The 25,351-nt window shown below is 45.1% G+C and overlaps 2 protein-coding genes across 12 annotated transcripts in view; one reads left to right on the forward strand and one right to left on the reverse strand.

Annotated features, from left to right (window-relative positions):
• On the forward strand, positions 1-18,992 carry LOC112258539 (TANK-binding kinase 1-binding protein 1). 2 transcript variants are annotated; one of them, XM_024432972.2, is made up of 11 exons: positions 1-91; positions 7,188-7,444; positions 8,467-8,595; positions 13,873-13,977; positions 14,362-14,512; positions 14,596-14,798; positions 14,986-15,050; positions 15,238-15,347; positions 15,637-16,100; positions 16,237-16,497; positions 16,692-18,992. In XM_024432972.2, exons 2-11 carry the CDS (start codon positions 7,211-7,213, stop codon positions 16,818-16,820), a joined length of 1,851 nt encoding a protein of 616 aa, XP_024288740.1. In that variant the 5' UTR covers positions 1-91; positions 7,188-7,210; the 3' UTR covers positions 16,821-18,992. The 2 variants fall into 2 exon arrangements, with proteins under 2 accessions (XP_024288740.1, XP_024288741.1); XM_024432973.2 differs by having other exon boundaries at positions 14,989-15,050.
• Positions 18,589-25,351, reverse strand: part of LOC112258537 (oxysterol-binding protein-related protein 7) — a 25,738-nt gene continuing 18,975 nt past the window's right edge. For 6 of the 10 annotated variants that reach the window (XM_024432962.2, XM_024432963.2, XM_024432961.2 and 3 more), the window contains 9 exons: positions 24,773-24,823; positions 22,733-23,022; positions 21,953-22,090; positions 21,682-21,824; positions 21,218-21,362; positions 20,856-21,006; positions 20,469-20,595; positions 19,994-20,116; positions 18,589-19,713 (listed from right to left, as the gene is read on the reverse strand). In XM_024432962.2, the coding sequence (XP_024288730.1) occupies positions 19,602-19,713; positions 19,994-20,116; positions 20,469-20,595; positions 20,856-21,006; positions 21,218-21,362; positions 21,682-21,824; positions 21,953-22,090; positions 22,733-23,022; positions 24,773-24,823 (1,280 nt within the window). In that variant the 3' untranslated portion in view covers positions 18,589-19,601. The remainder of the gene's footprint in view (positions 19,714-19,993; positions 20,117-20,468; positions 20,596-20,855; positions 21,007-21,217; positions 21,363-21,681; positions 21,825-21,952; positions 22,091-22,732; positions 23,023-24,772; positions 24,824-25,351) is intronic. The other 4 variants (XM_024432967.2, XM_024432969.2, XM_024432966.2 and 1 more) reach the window with 2 other exon arrangements.

Consider the following 25,351-nt stretch of genomic DNA (forward strand, 5'->3'; position numbering starts at 1 on the left):
TCCAACCATTGTCGATGCAAACCGCAAATGAACGGTGGCGTTTTGACCACCTTCATCGCTATGGGTTTTTCACAGCATCTCACGAGGAAACGTAAGTGTATCGTGGTATTTGTTTGACAGTGTTTATTGTTGTGCTTTTGTAGAGTATTTTTTAATTAAACAGGTGTTAAGTAACGCTCACGGCAATGTTTTTTTTATTTTTTATAAAAAGAGCTCGACATGAGGAGGAAAGGGAAAAGCGCGAGCTCATTGTTTTAGTTGGGAGAGATGGAGAGAACAGCGTCGCTGTATACAGCCATGTTGCAGACTAGGCTAGCTACTGATTGCGCTACAAAGTGAGAATGGTAACGAGCACTGCTGTCTTGCCGTAAGGAGAGAAACGATATAGATGCTCTATTGTGAGTTATCACAGTGCAAATGTAGTCTACACAACCACGAATAGCATACGACGTGGTTGTTGGTTACGGAGATATTCATGCACGTGATTGATTGTTGTGTTTTTGGTAACTGTCATGACATAACTATATTATTGTCCCAATGTTGGTGCTTCTGGCTTTGAGAGATCACCACTACCGTACACTGGCCAGTTCCCGACTGGTTTAGCAGCGTAAACAAACTTGCGCTGTTCACTTGCTAGTGGTGCTGAATGCTCATGTTGACAATGCTTCAGACCAAAATGGTTGTCTCACTTATACATGTATGTAGAAATACAAACGTAGCCTACATACTATAAACGAAGTTGCCTTGGTAACGATGTCTATGAACCACCCCTATATGATAACAGGCACCAAATGCATTTTACACGGGTAGGTCAACGGAAGTTTATTCAATTTAAAATGTCCTTTGATCATACATGGTGCTTGATATTTTTGTTCAGTTATGTAAACACCATGCGTAGGTCTTTAAATTATCTAAGTTGTCCTGTTTATACGTTGAACTGTCCCTACTATGACAGACCATGACCATCGGAAAAATGTGTGCCATTAACAAAGATAGCTGGACGTGCATTTGTGGAAACAAACAGGCAGAATCCGTTAAATCAGAGGAATCGATCCTTCTGTGCATGGTGTTAAAGCGCGGCTCACCGGTCACTGTGAGTAATTGACTGTCCATTAACCACCCAACGAACCAGTCAGAGGCTGTTAGCGAAAAGGATCAGCTAACGGAACCCGCAGTGAATAGCATCTCTAGATGCTTGACATTCGGCTTCGGTGCATAGCCGGTAACTACTGTATCTGGGGGTACTTTGGAGAGTGACGTGTTGGTATGAGAGTATTATTCAGTTAACTTATGTTACTAGTAAAGGTAATGCCTATCAGCTGAAGTATATTTTAGTAAGAAATCAGGTTTGCCTGAAAGTCATGGCTTGATTTTTGTAGCCCCATCTAATTCAATGGATTTCAATGATTTCCTTTGATACAGCTGTTTTATGGAAACGTTCAAAGTTAAGTGTCTGGTGTCTTTCTTAAGGTCTAACATCACTTAATGCCCCTCCTGACATCAAGTAGGCTATTTGGCCACCTTCTGTTCTCAGACCATCATGACCTTCCACATGCCACAATGATGATGTAGACATGTGCACCTAGCAATATTGAACATTCCTCATTCCTCTGATCTTTCAAACCCACAGCTTTCTGGATGCATTGTCACCAGTTGCTTTTCAGTGTGTAAGTCAAATCCATTACTGGAGAAGACGGTACAGATAGGCCTGTACAGCACTTGATGCATGATGAAGCATGGTCGTGAGCTGTTGACAGTGATAATGATTATAATGTAGTCTATTATGTAACATGTTCCACCAGGTCGACTGTAAGAGAGGTTAAGGGGGTGCGTTCCAAGTGGCACCCTATTCGCTTTATAGTGCACTACTTTTGACTAGGGCTCTGGTCAAAAAAATGGGCACTATATAGTGAAAAGATTGCCTTTTGGAATACAACCTATGTTATGTGGAGGTGAGACACCTCGCCCATCACCAATTGCTGTGTTGTGTCTTTTGGCTGTATGATTGTGTTGGGTTTATTTTTTTGGAGCACGGCATTCAATTGGGGCTTGTTGTAATGTGAAGGTTGATGGAGAACGGTTGGCTTTCAGTGCGTCACCTGTGTGTGTGTCTGTCGTATAGAGGATTTTCTGCACAGGGCTACTGTGGATTAGGTCACTGGCTCGTTGCACACACACCTGCCTCGGTGTGTCTGTCCCTGTCTGTCCCAGTCTGTGTCCCTGTTTTTCTGGTCTGTCAGAACTAGGTTACCCATCTCCCATCACAAGCGCATATGCAACATCTATTTAAGCTGTTGGCTGTGTGTGTGTGTGTGTGTGTGTGACCCCTCCCCCAGTACTGGCCTCAGTTCTCCCCTCACATGTAGGACGGTGCCAGTCCTCAAGGACACCCTCTATCCTTCCATCCTCTTCCTCTCTCCCCCTTTCCTTGTTTTGCTTCATCTCTTTCCCTGAGTTTGTCCTCTCATCCCTCCCTCAAATTATATGGAAATAAAGAAATGCATTCCTGTCAAAAGACATTGTTTTCCTGCCATTTGTTTGTCTTTGCAAGGACCATGTACATTCTAAGGGCTCGATTCAATCCCTAGCGCTGGAGACGCGATGCAGCGCAATATACATTTAAAGGCAATGTTTATGCGTTTTCCGAGACTGCATTCATGGTAAATGCTGCAGATATCGGCTCAATTGGAAATTACCTTTAAAGCTAGTTGAAACATGCATTTTTTTTAAACTTGTAAATTAATGATATACACATTGATTCTTGAACAGTATAATTTATACATGCCTCTCATGAGCTTAATTCAACTGTCATTCCCCACCAGAACCCAAAATATAAGCTTGTTTTACTCCAATGTTTATTTTTTTTTAAATGTAAATCTAAACAAACATTCTATATCCTCAAAACTTACATCCATAGCTCTGTGAATGAATTTGAGAGTGGTTACATTTCTGCAGGCTCATCCATCAGCTTTTTTTTTACCAAATCAGAGGCGGGGTGCCTGCTTCGTCATCGTTTCTATTAAGGATTCAAGCTTTAAAGTGTCCAGTGTCAGTCCTGTACCTTTTAAGTGTCAACCTTTGGCATCATTCTGCATACACTGAAGTGGCCATTATGATAGATGCAGCAATCCATCTATAAAGTATTTGACCTAAGTACACGATTATAAGCAGCAAGGATATAACCAATTTACTAGAGCAGGGTTCAACGTTCATCTGGAGCTGACGTGTAGTCCTACCTGAAGACCAACTCACTGGCCTTGTGGTCAGTGTCCACCCTGAGATTGAAAGAAGGTAAAAATGGGACCCGATCTCTGCTTGGCACTCAGGATTCATGAGATAGATTGGGGGTAAGGCCCTGCGGTAGACTAGTGTCATGTCCAGGGGTTGTACTTGTACATCAAGCTGCCTCACACTACAGAAACAGGGGATAGGCTCCTGCTCCTATGAGCCGTTCTGGCTCGCTCGTGCGAGGCTACTTGCTTAGGTATAACCAACAAATACAGCACTGAAGCGTACTATGATGCTAAACCATTGCAGTAGCTAGCTTACAGAAGCATAGTGCTAAACAAACACTGAACCAAAGTGTAGAAGCATATTGAATCTCTACAGTACATTTGGTTAGGCTAGTGTTTGCTCGGGGCATCCATTCTGGCTGATATCCGGAACATTAAAATATGAATTAGCCATGTGACATTGACATATGGGCTTGTTCTGATTGGCCCTGGGGTGAATGGGCTCGCTAGCAGCTCCTGTTTGACTGTCGCTACTCTGTCCTCAGAGAGAGGATGTGTGTGTGTGTGTGTGTGTGTGTCAGTGAGTTGAAGCATGTGTGGGTGTGTGTGTAGGTGTTAGTAAATGAATGTGTGTGCGTGCGTGCGTGTACTGTGTGTGTGTGTGTCAGTGAGTTGATGCATGTGTGGGTGGGTGTGTGTAGGTGTTAGTAAAGGAAAGATGCTTGACCCTTCTCGGCAGAAGTATAACTGTCTCCAGGCTAGGCTTCAGTCGAGGTGGAAACGCAAACCACATGCAACCAAAAGGAGACTTAGAAAAGAGGAAAATTGGCAGAGGTGCCTATTTAAAGGGATTCACATGCACAGAGGCACAAACCATATGTAAGCACATACCATGGGTGGGTCCACAGAAAATGTCAGGCAACCCCTGACTTAAAACTTTCCAACTTGCACACTGTCAAATGTTTTGATATTCTGTATTATAAACAACTCTTTGCTCCTGCCTCAGTTCCAGAAACCTGAACAACCGACAAAAAACCCCCATTCTTAACATACTTTATTGTCATGCTCTGGTGTACAGTAGCCTTAACCAACTCATTAATCCAGTTGTCATCAGTCTTGCACCCACCCAGCTGTCTCCTCCCTCCGGCGATGAATACGTGATAGAGACTCAAACAGCGGAGGGTTGGCAGGGAACGTCTGCCTCTGGGTTACATACACGTTGGGTTGTCGGGGCTAATCCGCCATTGAAACAATAACAAACCGGGCACCCTGCCTCTGTTTTGGTGAAAAGCTGAAAGATGGGGCTGGTGAAATGTAACCCCTCTCAAAACTGACCATGTGTGATATCAAATGTATAGTTTTAACCATATTTTGGGGATATACAGTGTTTGTTTACGTTTACATTGTTTAAAAACATTGGAGTAAAATAAGCTTATATTTGGGGTTCTGATGGGGGTACGACGGTTGAACTAAGCTCATGAGGCATTTCTAAGTTCTATTCTTCAACAATCAATGGGTCAACACAGTGTACAAAACATTAGGAACACCTTCCTAATATTGAGTTGCACACCCTTTTGCCCTCAGAACAGCTTTAAATTCATCGGCGCATGGCCTCAACAAGGTGTCTAAAGTGTTCCACAGGGATGCTGGCCCATGTTGACTTCAATGCTTCCCACAGTTGTGTCAAGTTGGCTGGATGTCCTTTGGCTGGTGGACAATTCTTGATACACACGGGAAACTGTTGAGTGTGAAAAACCAAGCAGTGTTGCAGTTCTTTACACACTCAAACCGGTGCGCCTGGCACCTACTACCATACCCAGTTCAAAGGCACTTCAATATTTTGTCTTGCCCATTCACCCTCTGAATACACAATCCATGTCTCAATTGTCAAATGTTTTAAAAATCCTCCTTTAACCTGTCTCCCCCCCTTCATCTACACTGATTAAAGGGGATTTAACAAGTGACATCAATAAGGGATCACACCTGGATTCACCTGGTCAGTATATGTCATGGAAAGAGCCAGTGTTCCTAATGTTTTGTACACTGATTTAAGGTTGCATAATTCCCTGGAACTTTCAATAAGTTACCTGGTTTCCCAGCAATCCTGGTTGGAGATTTCTGGATTCCCTTCTTGTTTTGGGAATCCTCCAACCGGGATTTCAGGGAAACCAGGGAATTTATTGAAAGTTCCCGGGATTTTGTGACCCTACACTGAGTGTATATCATTGATTTCAATGTTCAACAGTGCATGTTGCAACTGCAGATGGCTCCTTTTAACTCAAAAAGCGGCTCATCTCCAACGGGCGAACCACGTGGGCGTTTACAGGATGCCACGGCACCACCCACCTGGAGCAATGTGGCAGCTGCAGTTCCGAGCTCCAGGGACAAGGGTGGTTATGTGGGGGAACAACTGGTTGATGTCTGTTAACATGGTTTCAATGCAATCCAATTCAGACGTTATTATTATTCACCCCAGAAGGGACACCTGGGCTGGGAAAGGCTTTGTAAAACAAGGTCCCAGATTGGTTTCTAGTGGTCACTTTCTTTTTGGGGTATACTGATGTTAGAGGAGGGGTGTTGACCATGTGGGTACTTAGAAAGGGACTTTAGGGAGCTTTGAAACGCATGGTTCACCATGGTACCTGAGCTGGAAAAGTCTCTCTTTCATTGGGCTGTTTCCATATCTATTCATGCCTTTGCTATGGAGATGTTGAATGTTGTTGAATCCGAACTGAGAGATGCAGCTGGCAGACCCAACAGCATCAAAAGGACACCACTCTCTCTGGTCTCCTGTATTTGTAAATACATGAGCCAAGCTGAGCGTAACAACAGACTATGATTCAGTCCTTCAGCCTTTGCAGGCCAGGGGACTTCAGCATGATTATATGCATATGTATGCATGATGTAGATTTGTTAGTGTATGTATTTGTTTTTGGAGAGGGGAAGGGGAAAATAGTTCAGGGGAATCACATTTTCTATGTGGAGTTGTATGGATACTTTAATATTGAATATATTATCGTTACAGCGTTGGCCACCTTAATGTGTTTTGGACTGGGAAACCTTCCACATACACAGGCAATGGCTGTCTGTATGTGACAGTCGGTTTGGCCTACATCTAGGCTACAGCACGCCATGACGCTTCTATACATTTCTTTAGTTGACTATTCCAGATTTCCCGACCGAGTGGGGAGAGGGAGCAATAGAAGAAACAAGGTGTTTTTTATGTTTCGGGATGTGGGATGGCATAGCAATCATGGCAACAGCCAATCGGATTTAGCCGGTGGCAGATGGAGTTGGCAATGTGTAGCTTAGCCTAGACTGTGGACAGACTCTGCTGGGCAGGTTTACCACACGCCCACTCTATATGCCCTGTCGACCATGGCTCTCACTTACACCAGAGCTGTGCCAGGGCCCATTGCTCTGCCATTTGAGCCTCGTTAGCTCCCCCTTCTGCGAGGAGAGTGCTGGCGGAGAGAGGGTAGCGCCGGAACGACCACAGCCTTCTGTTCCCTCAGTAGTGTGTGTTCACTGAACTGGAAGAGGCCTATGGGCAGCTGCCCTGTTCCCTCTGCTGCGATGAGGTGATATCCTTCCTGTTATCCTAGCCTTCTATGCTAGAGGGCGCTGTGGTCTGTTTACAAGTCAACCAACATGAGTTACAGTGTTGTTTGGTGTTGTTGTTGAAGTGATTGTTCTTCACTCCAAAATACCAGTTTTATAAAGATTCTTTGAACTGTGTCAACGCCATCTGTTGTGTTTGTGTAGATCCAGCTATACGTCTCAATCCCACATGAATGGGAAAGAAGAGAGCATTTTCTGAATAAAAATCTAAAATAGTTTCCAAGTGACACCCGTTTGGGACACAGACAAAGATTGGGTATTGGAGTTCATAACATTAGTATTACAGAATGACTGACTCTAATGACTTACCCTCCTTCCTGTGTGTCCCCTCAGTTAGCCATTGACCTGCCTGAGGGATGGAGTCCCTCTTTGGGGGCGAGCTGGGCCTCCTGGGCGGGGGAGAGGGGCTGAGGGATGACGGCTGCGGCTTGGGGTCGGGGGTCAACTGGTCATCCTCACCCATCCAAGACGACATGTACCCCTCCCACTTTGCCCTGGCCGCCGCCTACCATGACATCAAAACGCGATTGGCCAGCCTGGAGCGAGAGAACAGCAGCATCAAGAGGAAGCTGAAGAACTATGAGGTCAAGGTAGGTTGACTGATCTATTCATGACAGAGGCTACGTCCCAAATGGCACCCTATTCCCTTTATACTGCACTACTTCAAAGGGAAGTCCTATGGCCCCATGGGGCCTGGTCAAAAGTAGTGCACTATATAAGGAATAGTGTGTCATTTGGTTACACAAGCATTGATTGGTCAGATAGTATGCAACACTGATGTTGTAGGTCTACATCAGCCAACCAATGTCCCTTTTTGAATATCTTTAAAAGGCATCCCCCTTAAAGGGATAGTTAGGGATTTTAACCCTTTATCTTCTTCCCCAGAGTTAGATTAACTCTGGATACTATTTTTATGTATCTGAGTCCAGCATGAAAGAAGTTGGAGGTAGTTTAACAAGAAAATGCTAACTAGCCTAGCACAAAGACTGGAAGTGCTAGTTATTCCCATATACTTCCAGTCATTTCGCTAATGCTAGTTAGCAAACGTGCAAATGCTAGTTAGCAATTGTGCAAATGCTAGATAGCAACTTTCTCAAAACTGCATGCAGATACATAAAAATGGTATCCACAAGTTCATCTGACTGTGGGGAAGTAGATACAGCTTCATTGCCAAAATCCCAAACTATCCCTTTAAAGCTATCACTGATTTTCCATGACTGAATTGGTAAAAGCTATTCTATGGAACCTGTGCTTTCACCTATGTAATTGAGTTCGATCAGTGATTACTCCCAGGAGAGGAGGGAGGGAGGATTGATTTTGAAAGTATTGAAACATTCAGGCATACCTGAATGAGGCCATTATTCAGTTGAAACTCACAGTGGAAAAGCTTGTGGTAGAGGAAGGTTATTTCCTAACCTCTAATAATAATCTGACCTCGACTTGCACTCGTGTAACTCTTTTTTTTCTTCTCCTTTTTCCATCTCCTATCTTTTGTGCTGTGACACTCCGTGCCCTATTCTCACCGTCTTCCTTTGATCTACTTTCTCACCTACTCATCTAATTTTCCTCCTCTGTCCTTCTCTTGTACCTCTCCCCTCCTCCTCTCTCTCAGTTCCCTATGATCAGTGAGTTTGAGGAGGAGAGGACCCTACAGTGCTGCTCCTGTGAACCCAAGGAGACCTGCCTACTGCAGTCAGAGACCACCAACCTGCAACAGAGAGTCAACTCACTCACACAGGAGGTAAGACATGGAGGAAGAGAGGGGAGAGTGAGGAGAGAAGAAGAGAGGGGAGAGTGAGGAGAGAAGAAGAGAGGGGTGAGGGATGCAAGACGGGGAGAGAGGGTTATGAGGGGAGAGAGAGGTAGTAGAGGAGTAAAGAGGGAGAGGGGTGGTAGGAACTGCACATCGAACACATTTTACTTTCTGCTACACTTTTCCTGTAATGGCATATTTTCTCTATTCCATCCCATAAATATGACCACTGCCCTGGTGAGAGAGGGGCTGTTTCAGACACACACTCGCTGCAGGCTTCACTGCACGTCCGTAGAGATGATGGCCGTGTGGCACTTTGGATTGCAAGTTTACAAACAAAATGAGACTTCTTCGTTCAAGAATATAAAACGTAGACTTTCTAATATTCTAATCCTCTAATTCTAATACCTTATAAGTGGCAATAAATGAAGGCTGTTTTGTGCAGTAAATTCAAGATATCATATGAGTAAGTGTGAGTAAGTACGGTCAAACAAACTCTACCGCTCCCCCGTCTAACCAAGACTCCTCCTCGTAGGCCTGACTTCCTCCCTCCAATAACCTTTCCTCCTCTCATAGCCACTGCACCGGCCGCAAGGGGGGTATAGTCATCTCCAATAATGGCTTCACACTAATAATTCAACTTATAATGCTCTGGTTATTGTATACAAATAGGCTATTTGGCTTTGACATTCCGGCCCCTAATTGTAAAATCCACAAAATGCATAATCAGTTACCTAAAATATTTCAAGTAGAGCCCATAACAACAAAAACTATACTGCATCAGAGCGTCGTAGTTCATAATTGTCTAAGGTCCTACATAGACCTAGATGTATGGTTGTGTGTCAGTGAAAAATCCATAGTTCCTGAGCTCGACATCTTGGGATGCATGTCACTTAAAAATGGAGGTTGGGGCCCAACATCAGGCTTTTTTCATAGGTTTAGTCTGCCTCAATGAGCAGAGAGAGCTTGCTGATGGGCCTGTCTAAAATGCTAGTCTTTGTCTTAACTAAGATACTCCGGACTAGGCCTTTAGCCCCTGGCAGGGCCTTCACCAGGCATCCCATTAACCATGAGTTTCTTGGAGCTATCTCATCCATGATGACAACCAGGTCTCCAGGAGTGAAATTTCTCCTAGTGTTATTCCACTTGCTCATTTTCCTGCATCAATGGGAGATATTCCCTAACCCACCTCTTCCAGAAGATGTCGGGAATGTACTGCACTTGCCTATACCTTCTCCTGGAGTGCAGGTCTCCTCTCTGGAATAGCCCGGGGGGACATGAAAGGTTTTGCCCTCAGCAGAAGCAGGTGGTTAGGAGTGAGAGGCTCAAGGTCGTTGGGGTCGTTGGTCACCGTTGATAATGGCCTGTCATTTATGATTGCCTCGACCTCGCACAGAGTTGTTTGCAATGCCTCGTCATCCGGTGCTTGTTCTTTGAGGATTGATGCTAGAATCTTCTTCACTAGCCGAATCAGCTTTTCCCATACTCCTTCATGGTGGGCTCCTGAGGGAGGGTTGAACGACCATTTTACTCCAACGTTCTGGATCTCCTTGTGATCCAGTCCCTTCAGAGCCTCCGCTAGCTCCCTTTGTGCACCCACAACGTTTGTGCCATTATCAGTTCTGATACTAGAGACTGGGCCTCTTCGGCAGGCAAATCTACGCAAAGCGTTAATGCAAAAAGCTGTGTCTAAGTAGCTAGCAACCTCTAGATGGTTGGCGCGACAAACAAGGCAGGTAAAAATCACACCCCATCACTTCACAAGAGAGCAGCCTCGCTTGACCTGTATAGGCCCAAAGTAGTCCATACCCACATGTGTAAAGGGTGGCAGGTCACACGGTCCTGTGGAAGGTCAGCCATCTTTTGTTCTCCAGCTTTGGCCTGCATTCGCCTACAGAAGACACAGCTCTTGATGATCTTTCTTGCCAATGCATTGGCACAAGGCATCCAAAAGCATTGGCTAAGTCTGGACAGCATATGGCCCCTCCCACAATGACAAACCTGCTCATGAATCTGTCGTAGGATCAGTTTGGAGGTGCGGGAATCTTTTGTCAGTATCATGGCGTTCTTCAGCTCCATAGGCATGGATCCTTTATTTATCCGCCCTCCTACTCTCAGTAGGCCTTTATCCATGATTGGATTGGGTCCATCTTACCGATTCCTTTAGCACATTGACTCCCTTTCTCTATCTTCAGGTGCTGCTTCTGCTCGTAGCAGATAATTGCTTGCTCAGCTTCCTCCATGTCCTCCACAGTGAGGCTTTGTGTCTTGACAGACAGCTTGAGCTGGGTCGAGCGGGTAATTCAACCCTTCATGTTCTGGCTTGATAGGAGCAGCGGCCCTTTTAGCTTCAGCATCCAAGCTGTTCCAAGTTGAATAGTGCTCGGTCAGCTTGCTAGTTGGACTCTCCTCTGTCACGCTCACACTCTTTATCATGAGATCCTTCCTTACCTCGGGGTCATCCTGAGGGATAGAGCCCAGCTGTGGATTCTTTGGCCATTGTGTTTCTGGTTTCCCAAAACTCTGGTCCTGCCAGCCATCTTGAAGTCAGAAAGGTCTCAATGTTCAGGCCACGTGAGGTGTCGTCAGCTGGGTTCTGTTTTGTATTGATGTATCTCCACTGCTCTCCTCTTGACAGATCACGAATCACGGAGACTTGGTTCGCTACAATAGTATGGAATCTTGTAGTCTTGTTGTTGATATATAAAGTCGAGTCTTGTAGTTCAATCTGGACCTCTGTTCTGAGCAGCCGATCTACTCGCACAGCTAGTGTTGATGCTGAATTCCAGCCTGGGGATTGTCTTCTGCTTAATGGTCGTCACTCTGGACTTACCTAGCACAAATCCAATGTGAACCTTTTCCTCTTCGCCTGTGAGCCTCAAGTAGCTTGCAATTCCGCAGCCTTGTTCACTTGCGTCACAGAAGTGATGCATCTGAGCAGATTTAACTGGACCAAAGTTTTCAGGCTTCATGCATCTATTCACCTGGAATCTGGAAAGCTGGTCTAACTCTGAGAGCCATCTTTGTCATGGTTTACAGAGTTCCTCTGGAATGGGCTCATCCCAGCCACACTTGATCTTGCAGAGCCCTTGGAGGATCTGCTTGGCCTTCAGAATAAAGGGAGCAGGGACACCTGGTGGATCGTAGAATGAGCTTACGGTTGATAGGATACCTCTTCTGGTAGCTGCTCGGCCCTTGATCATGACCCGGTAGGTGAATAGGTCATTCTTGATGTTCCTTTGGATACCAAGCGCTCGTTCGAAAGGTAGCTTTTCTCTGTCGAGATCCAGTTCCTTTATCTGCTTGGCTTTATGTTCATCAGGGAGGGAGGCCAATAATGCACGGCTGTTACTGACCCATTTGGTCAACTCAGATCCACCTTGAGAGCACAGATCCCTGAGATCTCTTGTGAGAGCTATAGCTTGCTGTTCTGTGCCCACTGACTTGAGACAGTCATCAACATAGAAGATATACAGAACAGTATCGGTAACCTCCTTATCATATTTCTGATCTTCTGCAACCATTGTTTGTGGGTCCTGTTGAGTATTTTTCCATGTTTCCACCTCATTCAGAAATTCCGCAAAAGTCTCCATCTTTGGCTCAAACCAATCAATCGTCTCATTCCTTTAATTCATCAGGTCACAATATTTGCACCGCTTCATGAGCCTCCTTAAATTCAGTGAGGATCGAATCAAATATTTCAACAGCTTCAATTTACAATTTCAAAACGTCCTTCCTTAAGCAAAGCTTCAAATTCCGTTCATGTTGCATGTGCACCGTCCATGTTTGCCTCTATGTATAGAGCTGAGCAACTTTAATTTCATCTTTATTTTCTGCCATAGCAGTGATTTGGGTTTTGCCCGTGAGACATTTATTTCCCCTTTTATTCACTTTGACACTTTTGTCGTTTCAATACGTTCACACGTTTTGATTCTTTTCATTCCTTCCTTTGATTGCGCCTTAGCTCAAGTCGGTATATTTTCATTTGCAACACGCAAAGTAATTCCATTTTCATTTATTTGTTTAGTATTTTAGTTTCTGTTCATCAAACATTAGCACCCATCGGCACTTCCATCCTTTGCTTGACCAAACAATTGTATGGAACCGATGAGTTCCTTCAAAAAATTCTCAGTGGTTACTCAGGACTGCAGAATTGTAGGACTTGAAATCCTTCCAGAGAACGGTCCTCCCGGTCCAAGTGCGCTTCAGTTAAAGAACAATAATCCAGCACGTGTAGCGGAGCTTTCGGGCTGAGATTTTTGACTAATGTAATGGCACATTTTCTCTATTCCATCCCATAAATATGACCACTGCCCTGGTGAGAGAGGGGTTGTTTCAGACACACACTCGCCGCAGGCTTCCCTGCACGTCCGTAGAGATGATGGCCGTGTGGCACTTTGGATTGCAAGTTTACAAACAAAATGAGGCTTCTTCGTTCAAGAATATAAAACGTAGACTTTCTAATATAAAAGATGGGAAAACAAAAATGTTCCTAATAATTCCTCTAATTCTAATACCTTATAAGTGGCAATAAATGAAGGCTATTTTGTGCAGTAAATTCAAGATATCATATCAAGCGGCTTACCTATTGCACATTCAGTCTTCCCAGCCTGGTGCAGGTCTACAATTTTGTTTCTGGTGTCCTTTGACAGCTCTTTGGTCTTGGCCATAGTGGAGTTTGGAGTGTGACTGTTTGAGGTTGTGGACAGGTGTCTTTTATACTGATAACAAGTTCAAACAGGTGCCATTATTACAAGTAACGAGTGGAGGACAGAGGAGCCTTTTAAAGAAGAAGTTACAGGTCTGTGAGAGCCAGAAATCTTGCTTGTTTGTAGGTGACCAAATACTTATTTTCCAAAAATAATTCATTAAAAATCCTACAAAGTGATTTTCTGGATTTTCTTTTCTCATTTTGTCTGTCATAGTTGAAGTGTACCTATGATGAATATTACAGGCCTCATCTTTTTAAGTGGGAAAACTTGCACAATTGGTGGCTGACTGAATACTTTTTTGCCCCACTGTAAGTGCGGTCAAAAAACTATACCGCTCCCCCGTCTAACCAAGACTCCTCCTCGTAGGCCCGACTTCCTCCCTCCAATAACCTTTCCTCCTCTCATAGCCACTGCACTGGCCGCAAGGGGGGGTATAGTCATCTCCAATAATGGCGTCACACTAATAATTCAACTTATAATGCTCTGGTTATTTTATACAAATAGGCTATTTATCGCTAACATTTCCCTTTGTATATCTCCACCTTTCCCTCAGCTCCAGAAGAGTAAAGAGCGAGAGGAGAGACTCGAGGATGTGATTCAGGCCTATGAGAAGATCCACATGGAGAAGAGTAATGTTCAGAGAGACCTGGACAAGATGGTGAGACGCAGTAGGAAACAGTGCCCCCTCCTGGACACCATGAGTAGTACTGGTAGAGCGATGGCGGGAGGGGACAGTATTATAGGCTAAAGCATTATAATGAAATAGAATCCTTTACATACTAATTTAAGCAAACACTATATTGACCATCAGTTTTCCATCAACAATGTACATCAGCGTGTGTGAGACCGATTATACCGCTACCTGCACACGTGCATGTACCCTACATTTGTGTGTGTGTGTGTGTACCCTACATCTGTGTGTGTGTGTGTGTGTGTGTGTGTGTGTGTGTGTGTGTGTGTGTGTGTGTGTGTGTGTGTGTGTGTGTGTGTGTGTGTGTGTGTGTGTGTGTGTGTGTGTGTGTGTGTGTGTGCTCTCCATCAGACAACACTAGCAGAGCAGCACATGGAGCGTATCTGTGGTCTGGAGTCAGCTCTGAGGCAGAGGGAGGGGTCCCTGCAAAAACTCAGTGCTCAGCTGCACAGCAAGAACATTCATTACCTACAGCTACACACCAGTCTGGACGTGCCTCGTGGTGAGTGTGTTTGTATGTTTGAGTGAGTGAGGACGTGTGTGTTTCTGTGTATGTTTCTCACTGTACCTGGATGTGTACTACAGAGCGGAACGGGCGGGGTCCCACCCTGCAGAGCTCTCGTAGTCTGGACGCCGTGTCCGACCTGAAGCTGCAGCGGTTGGAGGCGGAGCTAGAAGGGGCGCGGCAGCAGGCCCAGGTGGCGTGTCAGAGAGAGACGGAGATGAAGGAGGAGCTACAGAGGCTGCAGACAGAGATCAGACAGCTGCAGCAGGATGTACAGACACAGGTCAGATAGTGACACACACACAGGAGGTTGGTGGGACCTTAATTGGGGAGGACTGGATCATGGTAATAGCTGGAGCGGGATCAGTGGAATGGTAACATTACATTTGCTACGTTTCAGCCATTATTATGAGTCATCCTCCACTCAGCAGCCCCCACTGACACACACACACACGTCTGTCTCTGTCCAGCAGGAGGTGACCACACTCTGTGAGCACTGTGACGTGGAGTGGATAAAGAAGGCAGGAGATGAACAGTGAGTGACAGCTGCCCATCTAATACTCCTGGCATGTAGCTATGTCAGTAGAATAACCAAGTCTCAAATGGAAAACGATTCACTATTTAGTGCATCTCTTTTGACCAGGATCCATATGGTGTGGTGCCCTATATATGGAATAGGGTGCCATTTTGGACGCAATCCTAACATTGTCCCTCCTGTGCAGGGTGAACCTGGCGTTGGCCTACACTGAGCTGACCGAGGAGCTGGGTCGTGTGAGAGGTCTGGCTGTCAAACAGACTGAGATCCTCAGGAAGGCATCCCACGAGCAAATGGGTCAGTAGAAAACATGTGAATATTGAAGATTGTGCTCCATATGGACGTTGAATGGAGTGGAATTGCAGTATGCCCAATGAGGGTGCCAATAGGGACACTAATGTAACATTAAATGCGATTTAGCAGATGCTTTCATCCAAAGCGACTTAGTCATGTGTGCATACATTTTACGTACTGGTGGTCCCGGGAATTGAACCCACTATCCTGGCATTGCAAGCACCATACTCTACCAGCTGGGCTAGAGAGGCACCAATGGACTATAATAACCATTCCATTCTCTCTCCTCCAGTCCTAAGACACTCCCCAGCCCCCCAGCGTCGCTCCCCAGCCTCCCAACGCCCCTCCCCAGACCGCCTCCACCCTCACCCCTCTCCCTCTCCTCCCCTCTCACCTTCCTCATCCCCTTCTTGCCCCGCTTCCTACTCCCCCACTGGCCTCTCTTACTCACCCACCGGCCCAGCCTCCTACTCCTGCCGTCCAACCAGCCAGCGGTTGCGTGCCCGCTTCCAGGGGCGCCGCAGCTACTCGGAGGTGGCCGACTCGTCTGCCCACCAGAGGCCCCCACCCAGGCTGCTCCGTGACCCAGTCTCCACCCTGCCCAAGCCCAGGAACATGGGGGAGTCTGGGGCCTACTCCCGTCGGCCGGCCTCGGCCCGTGGAGCTGTAGGAGGTGTTGGTGGTGGAGGGGGAAGCAGCCTGAGCAGTAGTCCCCATCACCATGACCTGGAGCAGGGCTTCCCTCTAGCTGCAGAGGTACACACCACATGTGTATATATTTGTTTAAATATAACTTATATAATCTTATTTTGTATTTTTTTTAAACTCACCACTCGTTTGGATGAGTTTTATTAGGGAGTAACATTAAAACAAAAAAAATGTATCCACCAAGGGGTGCCACTTCTGTCATCTGGAGGATTCCCCGGCCCCCACTCCACTGGTCACCCCGCCCCAGTCGTCTGATGATGAGGAAGAGTGGAGATGCCCATCCCCGGTGGCCAGTCCTCCCAGGACACTGGGGGTCATGGGGGTAAGCTCACGGGAACCTCCTCCCTGCCCCTCCTTCTTGGCCCCAAATGGCCCGGCTACTCTCACCTGCCACCTGCCAGGGTACGTGGATGCAGACCACGCCCAGTCCTGGCCCTCCATCAATGTGAGTTGTTGCTGCTAGACTTCAGAGCTCAGTAGTGTCTCTCTATAGCAGTAATAATCAGAGCATCCTTATCTGACACGCAAATAGAAAACCGGTTATTCAGTCATTACAATGAGTACATTTACAGTGTTAACCTTTTGAGTTGAGTGTTTACACATCCTAACGGATGTTGTTTTGTGATTGGCTGCCTGCAGTTGTGGATGGAGACGGAGGAGAACGACGCCCGGAGCTGCCCGCTGTGTCAGCTGACATTCCCCACCGGTTACCCTGACGACGCTCTCATCAAACACATCGACACGCACCTGGAGAACAGCAAGATCTAACCGTTGCCCCCAGACACAGATCTAGGAACAACTTACCCTGCCAAATTCAAACCTAAACCATTACCAGGAAAACACAAAACTGACCTTAGTGTCCAGAGGCGAATTCGTCCTACTCCAGTCTGCTTCGCGTCATGACTCTACCTGCTGTAAAATACAGGATTTACGATGGGCTCACCCTTAATAAAAGTGACAGCACCACAATTGCGGATCCCCTTTGCAATATGGCACTCGAGAGGAACAGACTCCATCTAACTGTAGAGAGGTGATACTGTCGAGCCTCTAGTCGTTTTCTAATCTGGAAAGTTTCCTTGCCTCTGTTTTTGACCATGTTAGTTTAGGGCTATAACAAGGGCCAGTGCTGTTTCTGAATGCTCCCTCTCTCGCCCATGTTATCAGGTATGGTCTTTGACATGGTTACCTCGCACTGTTTTTAACACCATCAGTAAAATGGGTCACACCCCTAACTACATGCTTCATCATAAAGTTTACTCTCCGTCAAACCAGAAGGAAGTCTTTGCCCAGACGTTAAGGGCACATTCATAGCTGGAGGTACACAGCACTTTTTTTGGAATTTAGTTCAAATGGAAAGAAGAATTTTCTTGAATCTTGATGAAAACCGATCTTTAAATGAATTACAGTATCTCACGTGTCTTCATATAATTCAATGAAACAAGTCAAGGATGACTGAGGCATTAATCGCTATAAATGGTTGAGCTATGGCGGTATGTCAAGGACCCTGAAAACAGGGATTGACCACTATAGGTACCTCATAAGAAACACCTTTGTATATTGACATTCAGGGATTCAGGACATTGTACAACAGTGATTAAAACTAGGGTAATAACAGGCCGAAGATGTTCTGGTTTGTAGGAGCTGTACAGTGAATCCAGGCTGTTGTTCTCCATGGATGATTTGTGAATCTCAGAATACTGAAGCTTTATATGCAGTCATCTCCGGTACTTGCCTACAGGTTGTCACAATACAATTCACAGCAACCCATTTCAAACCCAACAGGGGGAGGAATTTGACAGATCCAGAACACCAGCTGATTTCTCAACTCAGCCTATTCTGAAATTTGCACAGCAATCAATATGATCTGAATACACTGGATGGGGATCTACCATCAGTACATCGTCTTACGTCAGATCAGTCCGCACTGATCAGTCGCTTGAGGGACGAGCGTCGCGCAGGGTTGACGCCACCAGTCGGAAGACAAACGCCATTAGTATAGATACCATAGAAGGTAACACATACAAATCAACCACAATAATGTGGGATCACTTCTGGAGGAACACCAAGACACTCTGCCAATGAGAGAACAGTGCGGCGCTACAGGAATCAGCGATCAAAAGGAAATTACATTTGAAAATGGACATGAACCCAGGTGCTCACATTGCATTCCAACACACTACAGTATTCCTTTTCTGAATCTTCTCTTCCTTCAGTAGAATCACGAGGCTTAGTTGACCCTTTATAGTCATCTGTCGGTTTTCTGTAACGCAAATAATAAAAACCTAAATCTCAAAATGATGAAGCTGGTTGAACTTCAGCTCATCCCAGTCTTCAATGACTAGTCTGAAACAGCAACTGGTTGGACTGGGTTCCACGCTTCGATTCAATTCATTAGACGTACAACATGTTCCCTTATGAGTTGACACCTATAGGCATTTTACATTTCCTGCATTGGGCAATAGTTAAAAGAGATCCTTCCAGTTAAACAACTGCTTACAATAGCCGCAATGCTTTGCAGTGTCAAAGAAAAACAAAATCGTTTTAAGTTCCATATTTATTTGAAAATAGACTAGAAAACAATTCATTTTGGTCGGGATGATCCCCCGCTTATAGCCCTCCCAATTGTTTTTACACTGAAATGTAACAATGGTTCTCATTTCCGTAAAACCCATTGTTGAAACATACATTAAAAATACTTCATAGTATCAACCTAAATCACGGTTGAAAAGATCACCCTAAAAAGCATTAAACATCTATAAACTCACTCTAGATAAACACAAAAAACTAAGGAAAGCAGTGAAAGTGTTATATAGATCACTGTTCTTTAAAACGGGTGAGGAAGGAGACAGATGTGAGGCATTCAGTGACTCAAACCAATGTGTCATTTAAAACAAGTCCAAAAGACGTAAAGTACTGTACAACTAAATATACAAAAACACAGTAAGACCCATCGAGTGCAAGAGGTAGCCCTTCTTACCCCATAAAACCCCATTAATCCACAGCAGTCTTAAAAACAATCCCCTACCCGGTTAGTTCCTCTTTAGAGTGAGAGTTTGATATCACAAATTGATTTAAATAAATCTGCATATAGACCTAAAAAGTAAAAGTGTTTAAATATAGACATATTACATTGACAAAAAGCATCATGCATCTCTATAACATGCAAGGTAACATTATTCAAAACGCTATGTTGGATCTCCGACCACCAATGGGTAAACTTGACAGTTAAATGCATGAACCAATTTCAATCTGGTTATTTTCAAGGCACTTTATATTTGGACACCAGAGCGGTCACTGGGGTGTGGAAGATCGGCATCAATGTGGGAACATCAGACTTGAAGGAAAAGATCCATAGTAGTCCTCATCTACTCCATGTTGACATTTCCTCTCTCCAATGGCAGACAGTCACCCTGGAATGATTCATCCATGCAGTCAAAGCTCCCTTCACCTCTCCCGTCAGTGGAGCTTTAGTATCTGCGTTCAGTAGTCTCATTGGGAAGTAATAGTCTATGATGAAGCCAAAATGACAGGAGGCTCTGCCAGGTCTACTCAACACCACAGATCCAAGTTCTTGGTGTTGGCAAAGCCTGGCTGATTGCGGATCTTCCAGTAGGTTCCGTTGCTCAGCCAGATATCATTCCCGGCCGCATCCAGTTCTTTCCTGAAGGAGGGAAGAGTAATATTTACTTTCTAGTGTGAGGTATCCTTTAAAAAAAAAAAGGGGCATCAACAGATACTGTGCATGAACACAATAGAATGTCAGTGGTCACCAACACAAGTCATGGAAAAGCTACAGGTGCAGGCTTTTATTCTAACCCTGCCCTAACACACCCGATTCAGCTAATCAGAAAGACCCTGAATAGCAGGGATGATGTCCACTGCCTTGCTATTTCTACAATAAATGCTCTTTGATTGCGTAAGGGACGGTTGGTGAGACTCACCTGAAGAAACGAGGCACGTGCTCCTCTCCCTTCTTGGCCAGCTCCTTTCGTCGGTCCCGCTGTTTCTGCTCTACTTCCTCCTTCTTACTGTCAGCCCCAGCTACATCTCCCTCCTCCAGGATCCTGTGGGGAAAGAACAGTGGAGAGATACGATATTCAGCTGCACTCTGCATGACCGGATCAAAAAGGCGTTAACAGGGTCAATTGTGTGTACAGTACCGTCGCACGCAGCCACATCGGATGTGGCATCACATCAATGCACAACACAGCTCCCTGACATTTGAGGAAGTAAATGTCACTGAACGATATCACCTACATGACCTACTGTACAGGACCCAGAGTTTTTCCTGGTTAGATCCTGTTCAAGAAGTATTCCTAGCCCTACTTCCAATGCATTTGACAGATCTAAATGAAGTGCACACAGCTGAACATCCTCTACGTACGCATTACTGAGCAGGTTGGACGGTGGTCTCACCTCTGGTCTGGCCTATAGCGGGTGTCTGAGGGAGGTAGGACCTTCTTGAGTTCAGGGGTCAGCTCATTGAGCTCCCTGGCGTAGCGACTGAAGCCGTAGTACTGGAAGTGGTCATCAGGCTGAGGGTCTGGGGATGGGAGAAACAGGGTACTGTGTGAGGCGATACATAGTGCTGGTACTAGAGAGTGGATGACGGACTCACGGATTGAGGAAAACATCCATAAAATAGAATTCACTGAAATTAGTGTGGATTAGGGAAAATATAATAGGCACAATGGTGTGGATTACACCATTTTATAGGATAAACTATAATATCAAGATGGGATTAGAGATGAGGATTATCATACATAGCAAATAATAGATTGTTCAGATAATAGCAGTACTCACTGGGCTTCCAGATGCACTTTGGGTTAGGCAGGGTGTCGCAGAAGATGCCCTCATGCCACAGCCCACCGAACCGGTGGACCACCTCTCCCGCTTGGTTCAGAACCTGGCCCTGCACCTCGTTCTTACTGGTCTCTGAGGTCCAGTAGCGGGACTGAGGGAGAGAGGGAAAGACGCAGGGAGAGAGAGGGGGCCGTGTCAATGGAGACTTGTTAGGCACCTCCATATGTAAAGCTTTGGAGATTTCATAAATGTCTAGACCCCATTCAGGCTGTTAATCTTTTATTTTATTCATTGTGGGTCCCATTGTGGGGTTATCCTTCAATTGAGCGTTAGGTTCTCTGGGCACCGGGCAGGGGTCTCACCTTGACGAAGGAGATCTTGCAGGTGCAGAGGTCACTCTTGGTGTTTCTGATGGTCACCTCGCCGTAGTGCTCCAGCCACCTCTGCGGACTCAGGACGTTGTGGACGCAGGTCACCACCTTGTTCCACTCGTAGTGATCCCCATATCTAGAGGGCAGAGGGAGACATGGGTTTAATGCAACTGGAGGAAGACGTTCACTCTTCAAATTCATGGACACCTGAGCCGGTTTCAATACTATGAACATTTCATTGAATAACACAGTAAATGATACTTTCAGGCTTGTTACAGCTCATTTGGCAAGCTAATGCCTTTTCAAATCTTCAATCAGCTCAATCAAAACACTGTCCCCGAGCTTCTACTTTGAACAACGGATCAAGACATTCAAAACGACGATGTGAAAGTAGGGTTACGTTACCTCTTTTTTTTGGGTCAAATAATCATGATGGAATTTGCATTAACACTCACTTTGGCAACTTGACATTCACTGGACCAGAGGAGATAATCTCCAAAGACTTTCCCCAGAACTTGTTCTTCCATTGCTGGTCTTGCCAGAAGGTGAAGTTCTCAGACTCTGCGTGCACGGCGGAGCAGGGCGGGTGATGGCTGACCTGGGAACAGAAAGGAAAAACCTTAAATAACTGAATCTTCAGTGGAAGACACCCTGGATCAGTTAAGGGTTACTTGCTGTGCAGATGGAATCTAGGATGATTCTGGGTCAGGATTATTCAAGTCCTACCTGCTCAGCGACGTAGCGGAAGCCGCGCTCCTTCCGGTGGCTCTCGTAAGTCTCTCCCAGGACGGGGTTGAAGGGCTTGTAGCGGTTCCGCCAGGTAGCCCAGGCGTAGCCAGAGATGGAGAAAACACCCATGTACAGCTTCATGACAAATAAGGTATGGGGAAAACAGATGAGTGAGATCGCACCCATCAACAATATCAAATGGCACCTGAAGAAAACTGCTACCACAAAATACTATAGTATTTTACATGCTAAATCTGCAATTCAAGTTGACCCCATTCATTGTTTGTGGATTTCACCGTTTCTCTTGCAATGGCTCTAATGCACAGACTCTACCCACACACACCAACACCACACACACCAACACCACACACACATTCACATATGCTGTTGCTATTATGTTTATTATTGATCCTGATTGCCTAGTCACTTTTACCTCTACCTACATGTACATACTGTATTACCTCAACTACCTGGCACCCCTGCACATTGACTTGGTACTGGTACTCCTTGTATAGAACCTAGTTATTGTGTTATCATTATTTTTTTAAATTACTCTGCATTGTTGGGAATGGGCTCGGTAAAGTCTAAACCGATTGTATTCGGCACGTGACCAATAGCATTTGATTTGAGAAAGCAGAGACCTTTTTTTCAGATTTCAACTAAGCAAATCTACAGGCGCATCAATTCACTTGAATCAGCACCAACGCTGGTATGGCAGCACAAACCTATACTTGAGCTGCTTCGTTTTAATGTCAGGCACACGTCAGGCCGCCTTACCATCCTTTCGAATGGGTCCTCTGTGCGGTTGGCGATGTCCAGAAGCTCCGAGTACTCCAGCTCTTCGCTCACCCTCTGCAGCAGGTTCAGAGGTTCGTTGAGGCCACAGGGCATGGACACACGTGACAGGTCCTTGCCAATGTTGTTGTACAGGATGGTCATGATGCCAATGTGGCTGTTGTCGACACAGTGGGCGGGTAGGACAGTGCGGCGGCCTGTGTTGGTGGGCACGGTGCTGACCATGTCCGGGGCTCTGGACACGCTGGTGCGGTAGTTCAGGGTGGAAGAGGCTGCCAGGGGGAGAGGGCATACAAAGGTTAGATGGAATTCTATACATTTCCTATTGAATCTCACATGTTTTTTTACAATTACGCCCAGCACTTAATGCTTGACCATTTAAAAAAATAGACATGATTCAGCCCTTAAAGGGAGAGTTCAGGATTTTCTCCAGGGTCAGATGAACTTGTGGACACCCTTTTGTGTCTGCGTTCAGTTTGAAGGAAGTTGCCAAATAGCGTTAGCACAATGCCTGGAAGTCTATGGGAATAGCTAGCATGCTAGCTGTTCATGTTGACATCGTCATTACACTAACAATAGTTAGCATTGGCTGGCAAAACTACAGGTAACTGGCAGCCCTTGTGGTGTGGGGTGCATTTCCCTGGCATGGTTTGGGGCCACTCAACCCCTTAGAGGGCAAGGTAACAGCCAGTTAATACACAGCCATTCTTAGTGATCACCTTCAACCTACGGTGAAGCATTTATATCCGGAGGGAAGTGGCCTCTTCCAGAATGGCAATAATGCCCCCATCCACAAGGCACGAGTAGTCACTGAATGGTTCGATGAGCATTAAACCCTATCCGTCTCAGTCATCAGATCTCAACCCAATTGAACAGCCTAGCTAACGTTAGCCCGCCTAGCTAGAATTCATAACATCTGTTTGGCAAATTCGTAACATATAATACAAATCGTAATTTGGAACATAAGAAATGGCCGATGGATTCCACAAATGGATACATACCATACGAAACATATGGAGTGTCTTGGATTTACATGACAGAATAATACGAAATGCTCTGAGACCAGGTTGAATTGAACACTTATGGTCGATTCTGGAGCAGCACTTAACAGCATTTTCTACCACAATCAACAAAACACCAAATTAAATGATGGAATTTCTCGTGGAAGAATGGTGTCGCAACCCTCCAAGGAGAGTTCCAAGGCTCATTGAAGTAGTTCTGCCGGCTCGTGGTGGCCCAGCGCCTTATTTAGAGCCATGTTGGCGTATCCTTTATTTTGGCAGTTAATTTCATACTGGACGCAGAGACATAAAAATGGTATCCACAAGATCTTAAGTAGATAAACAATAGACATTCTGTATGATTGAATGTATGCCAGAGTGCCAATGTCTCTTGTTTTAACTTGCAGACACGGCAACCATTAGTGGACCACAATGGAAACAAATCTTTAGACTTGTGCATATAATCCTCAGCAATTTTTGGTACATTTATTTGTTGCCTTGTTTCTTTATGCATTTTAAAATGGTCAAAATCAAGGCTTCTTTGCCAAAACGCTGAACCATCCCTTTAAAATGTCTGAAGTCCCAAAGCTGTCAAGGAAAGGAGGATGGTGAAACAGGAAGAAAAATTAAGTAATGACAGTCTCTCGATTTCTCCATCTCCCAAATTAGAGTTTGATGTTGGATTGAGGTGGAGGGTATGATGTTTAAAGAATGAAATACCTATACAGATTAGACAATAATGCGTTTGTTAAATTGTCACCAGTCCCACACAACCAAAGAGACACCTCAGGAGAACAAAGAGGGAGAAGAGAGCGATGATGAAATCATGTTAATAAAATGAGTAGACTACTAGGGCGTTTTCAGGGTCCAATCAGTATGCTTGCATGTACAACATTGAAAATGTACCGTCTTCAAATAAATTATGTGCATCAATGAATTAAACGATCCATATGGGACTTCCAATATGGCCGCAATTCACCACCACTCCACCGATACTTCAGTTTGACCAGTCCCAAAATACCTTTTGTTTGCGGTTGGTCCGGTGATACTGCCTCTGCAGGCAAAGTGGAAGCTATGTTCAGAAAACGTAATAAAAATACATTTGTACACAGATTACATATATACACACCCAATGTTGGTGTCAGCCGAGTTCATGAGTATAACTACCTAGATAGAGCTGGGCGATATAGACACAAATCCATATCACAATAAAATGACTAAATGATCACGGTAAATTGAAAAAGACAAGTTTACAATAATGTGCACCAGTTAATTTTTATATTACCCTTAAAACGACTAATTTGAAGGTTGTGGTCATTAATTGTCTTGTTAACAGCCCACATTTAACAGACATCTCATTTCAAACTACACATTCCTCTAGTAAAGGGTACTTCTTTTTAAAAATCGATATCAGTAAAACGTCCTCGATAAATGGTCGGTTCGGTCGGTAGTGATCATTTTCGGTTTATCGTCCCAGCTGTACTAGATACTGCATATTGTTACTTATTTTTCAAAGACAAAAACTCAAACGGACCACGTAGACCGAACTGTATTCAAGGTATAATGGAACTGCTCAAACATAATATTATAGAACACATCC

The sequence above is a fragment of the Oncorhynchus tshawytscha genome, linkage group LG09 (genome assembly GCF_018296145.1).
Source record: "Oncorhynchus tshawytscha isolate Ot180627B linkage group LG09, Otsh_v2.0, whole genome shotgun sequence".
In the NCBI taxonomy this organism is placed as follows: domain Eukaryota; kingdom Metazoa; phylum Chordata; class Actinopteri; order Salmoniformes; family Salmonidae; genus Oncorhynchus; species Oncorhynchus tshawytscha.

Excerpts from the sequence above, each read along its gene's own strand:
- LOC112258539 (XM_024432972.2), top strand. The coding sequence starts at position 7,211 with ATGGAGTCCCTCTTTGGGGGCGAGCTGGGCCTCCTGGGCGGGGGAGAG. Across the intron at positions 13,978-14,361 it reads AGAGAGACCTGGACAAGATG|ACAACACTAGCAGAGCAGCA; the intron begins GTGAGACGCAGT and ends GCTCTCCATCAG. Across the intron at positions 15,051-15,237 it reads AAGAAGGCAGGAGATGAACA|GGTGAACCTGGCGTTGGCCT; the intron begins GTGAGTGACAGC and ends CCTCCTGTGCAG.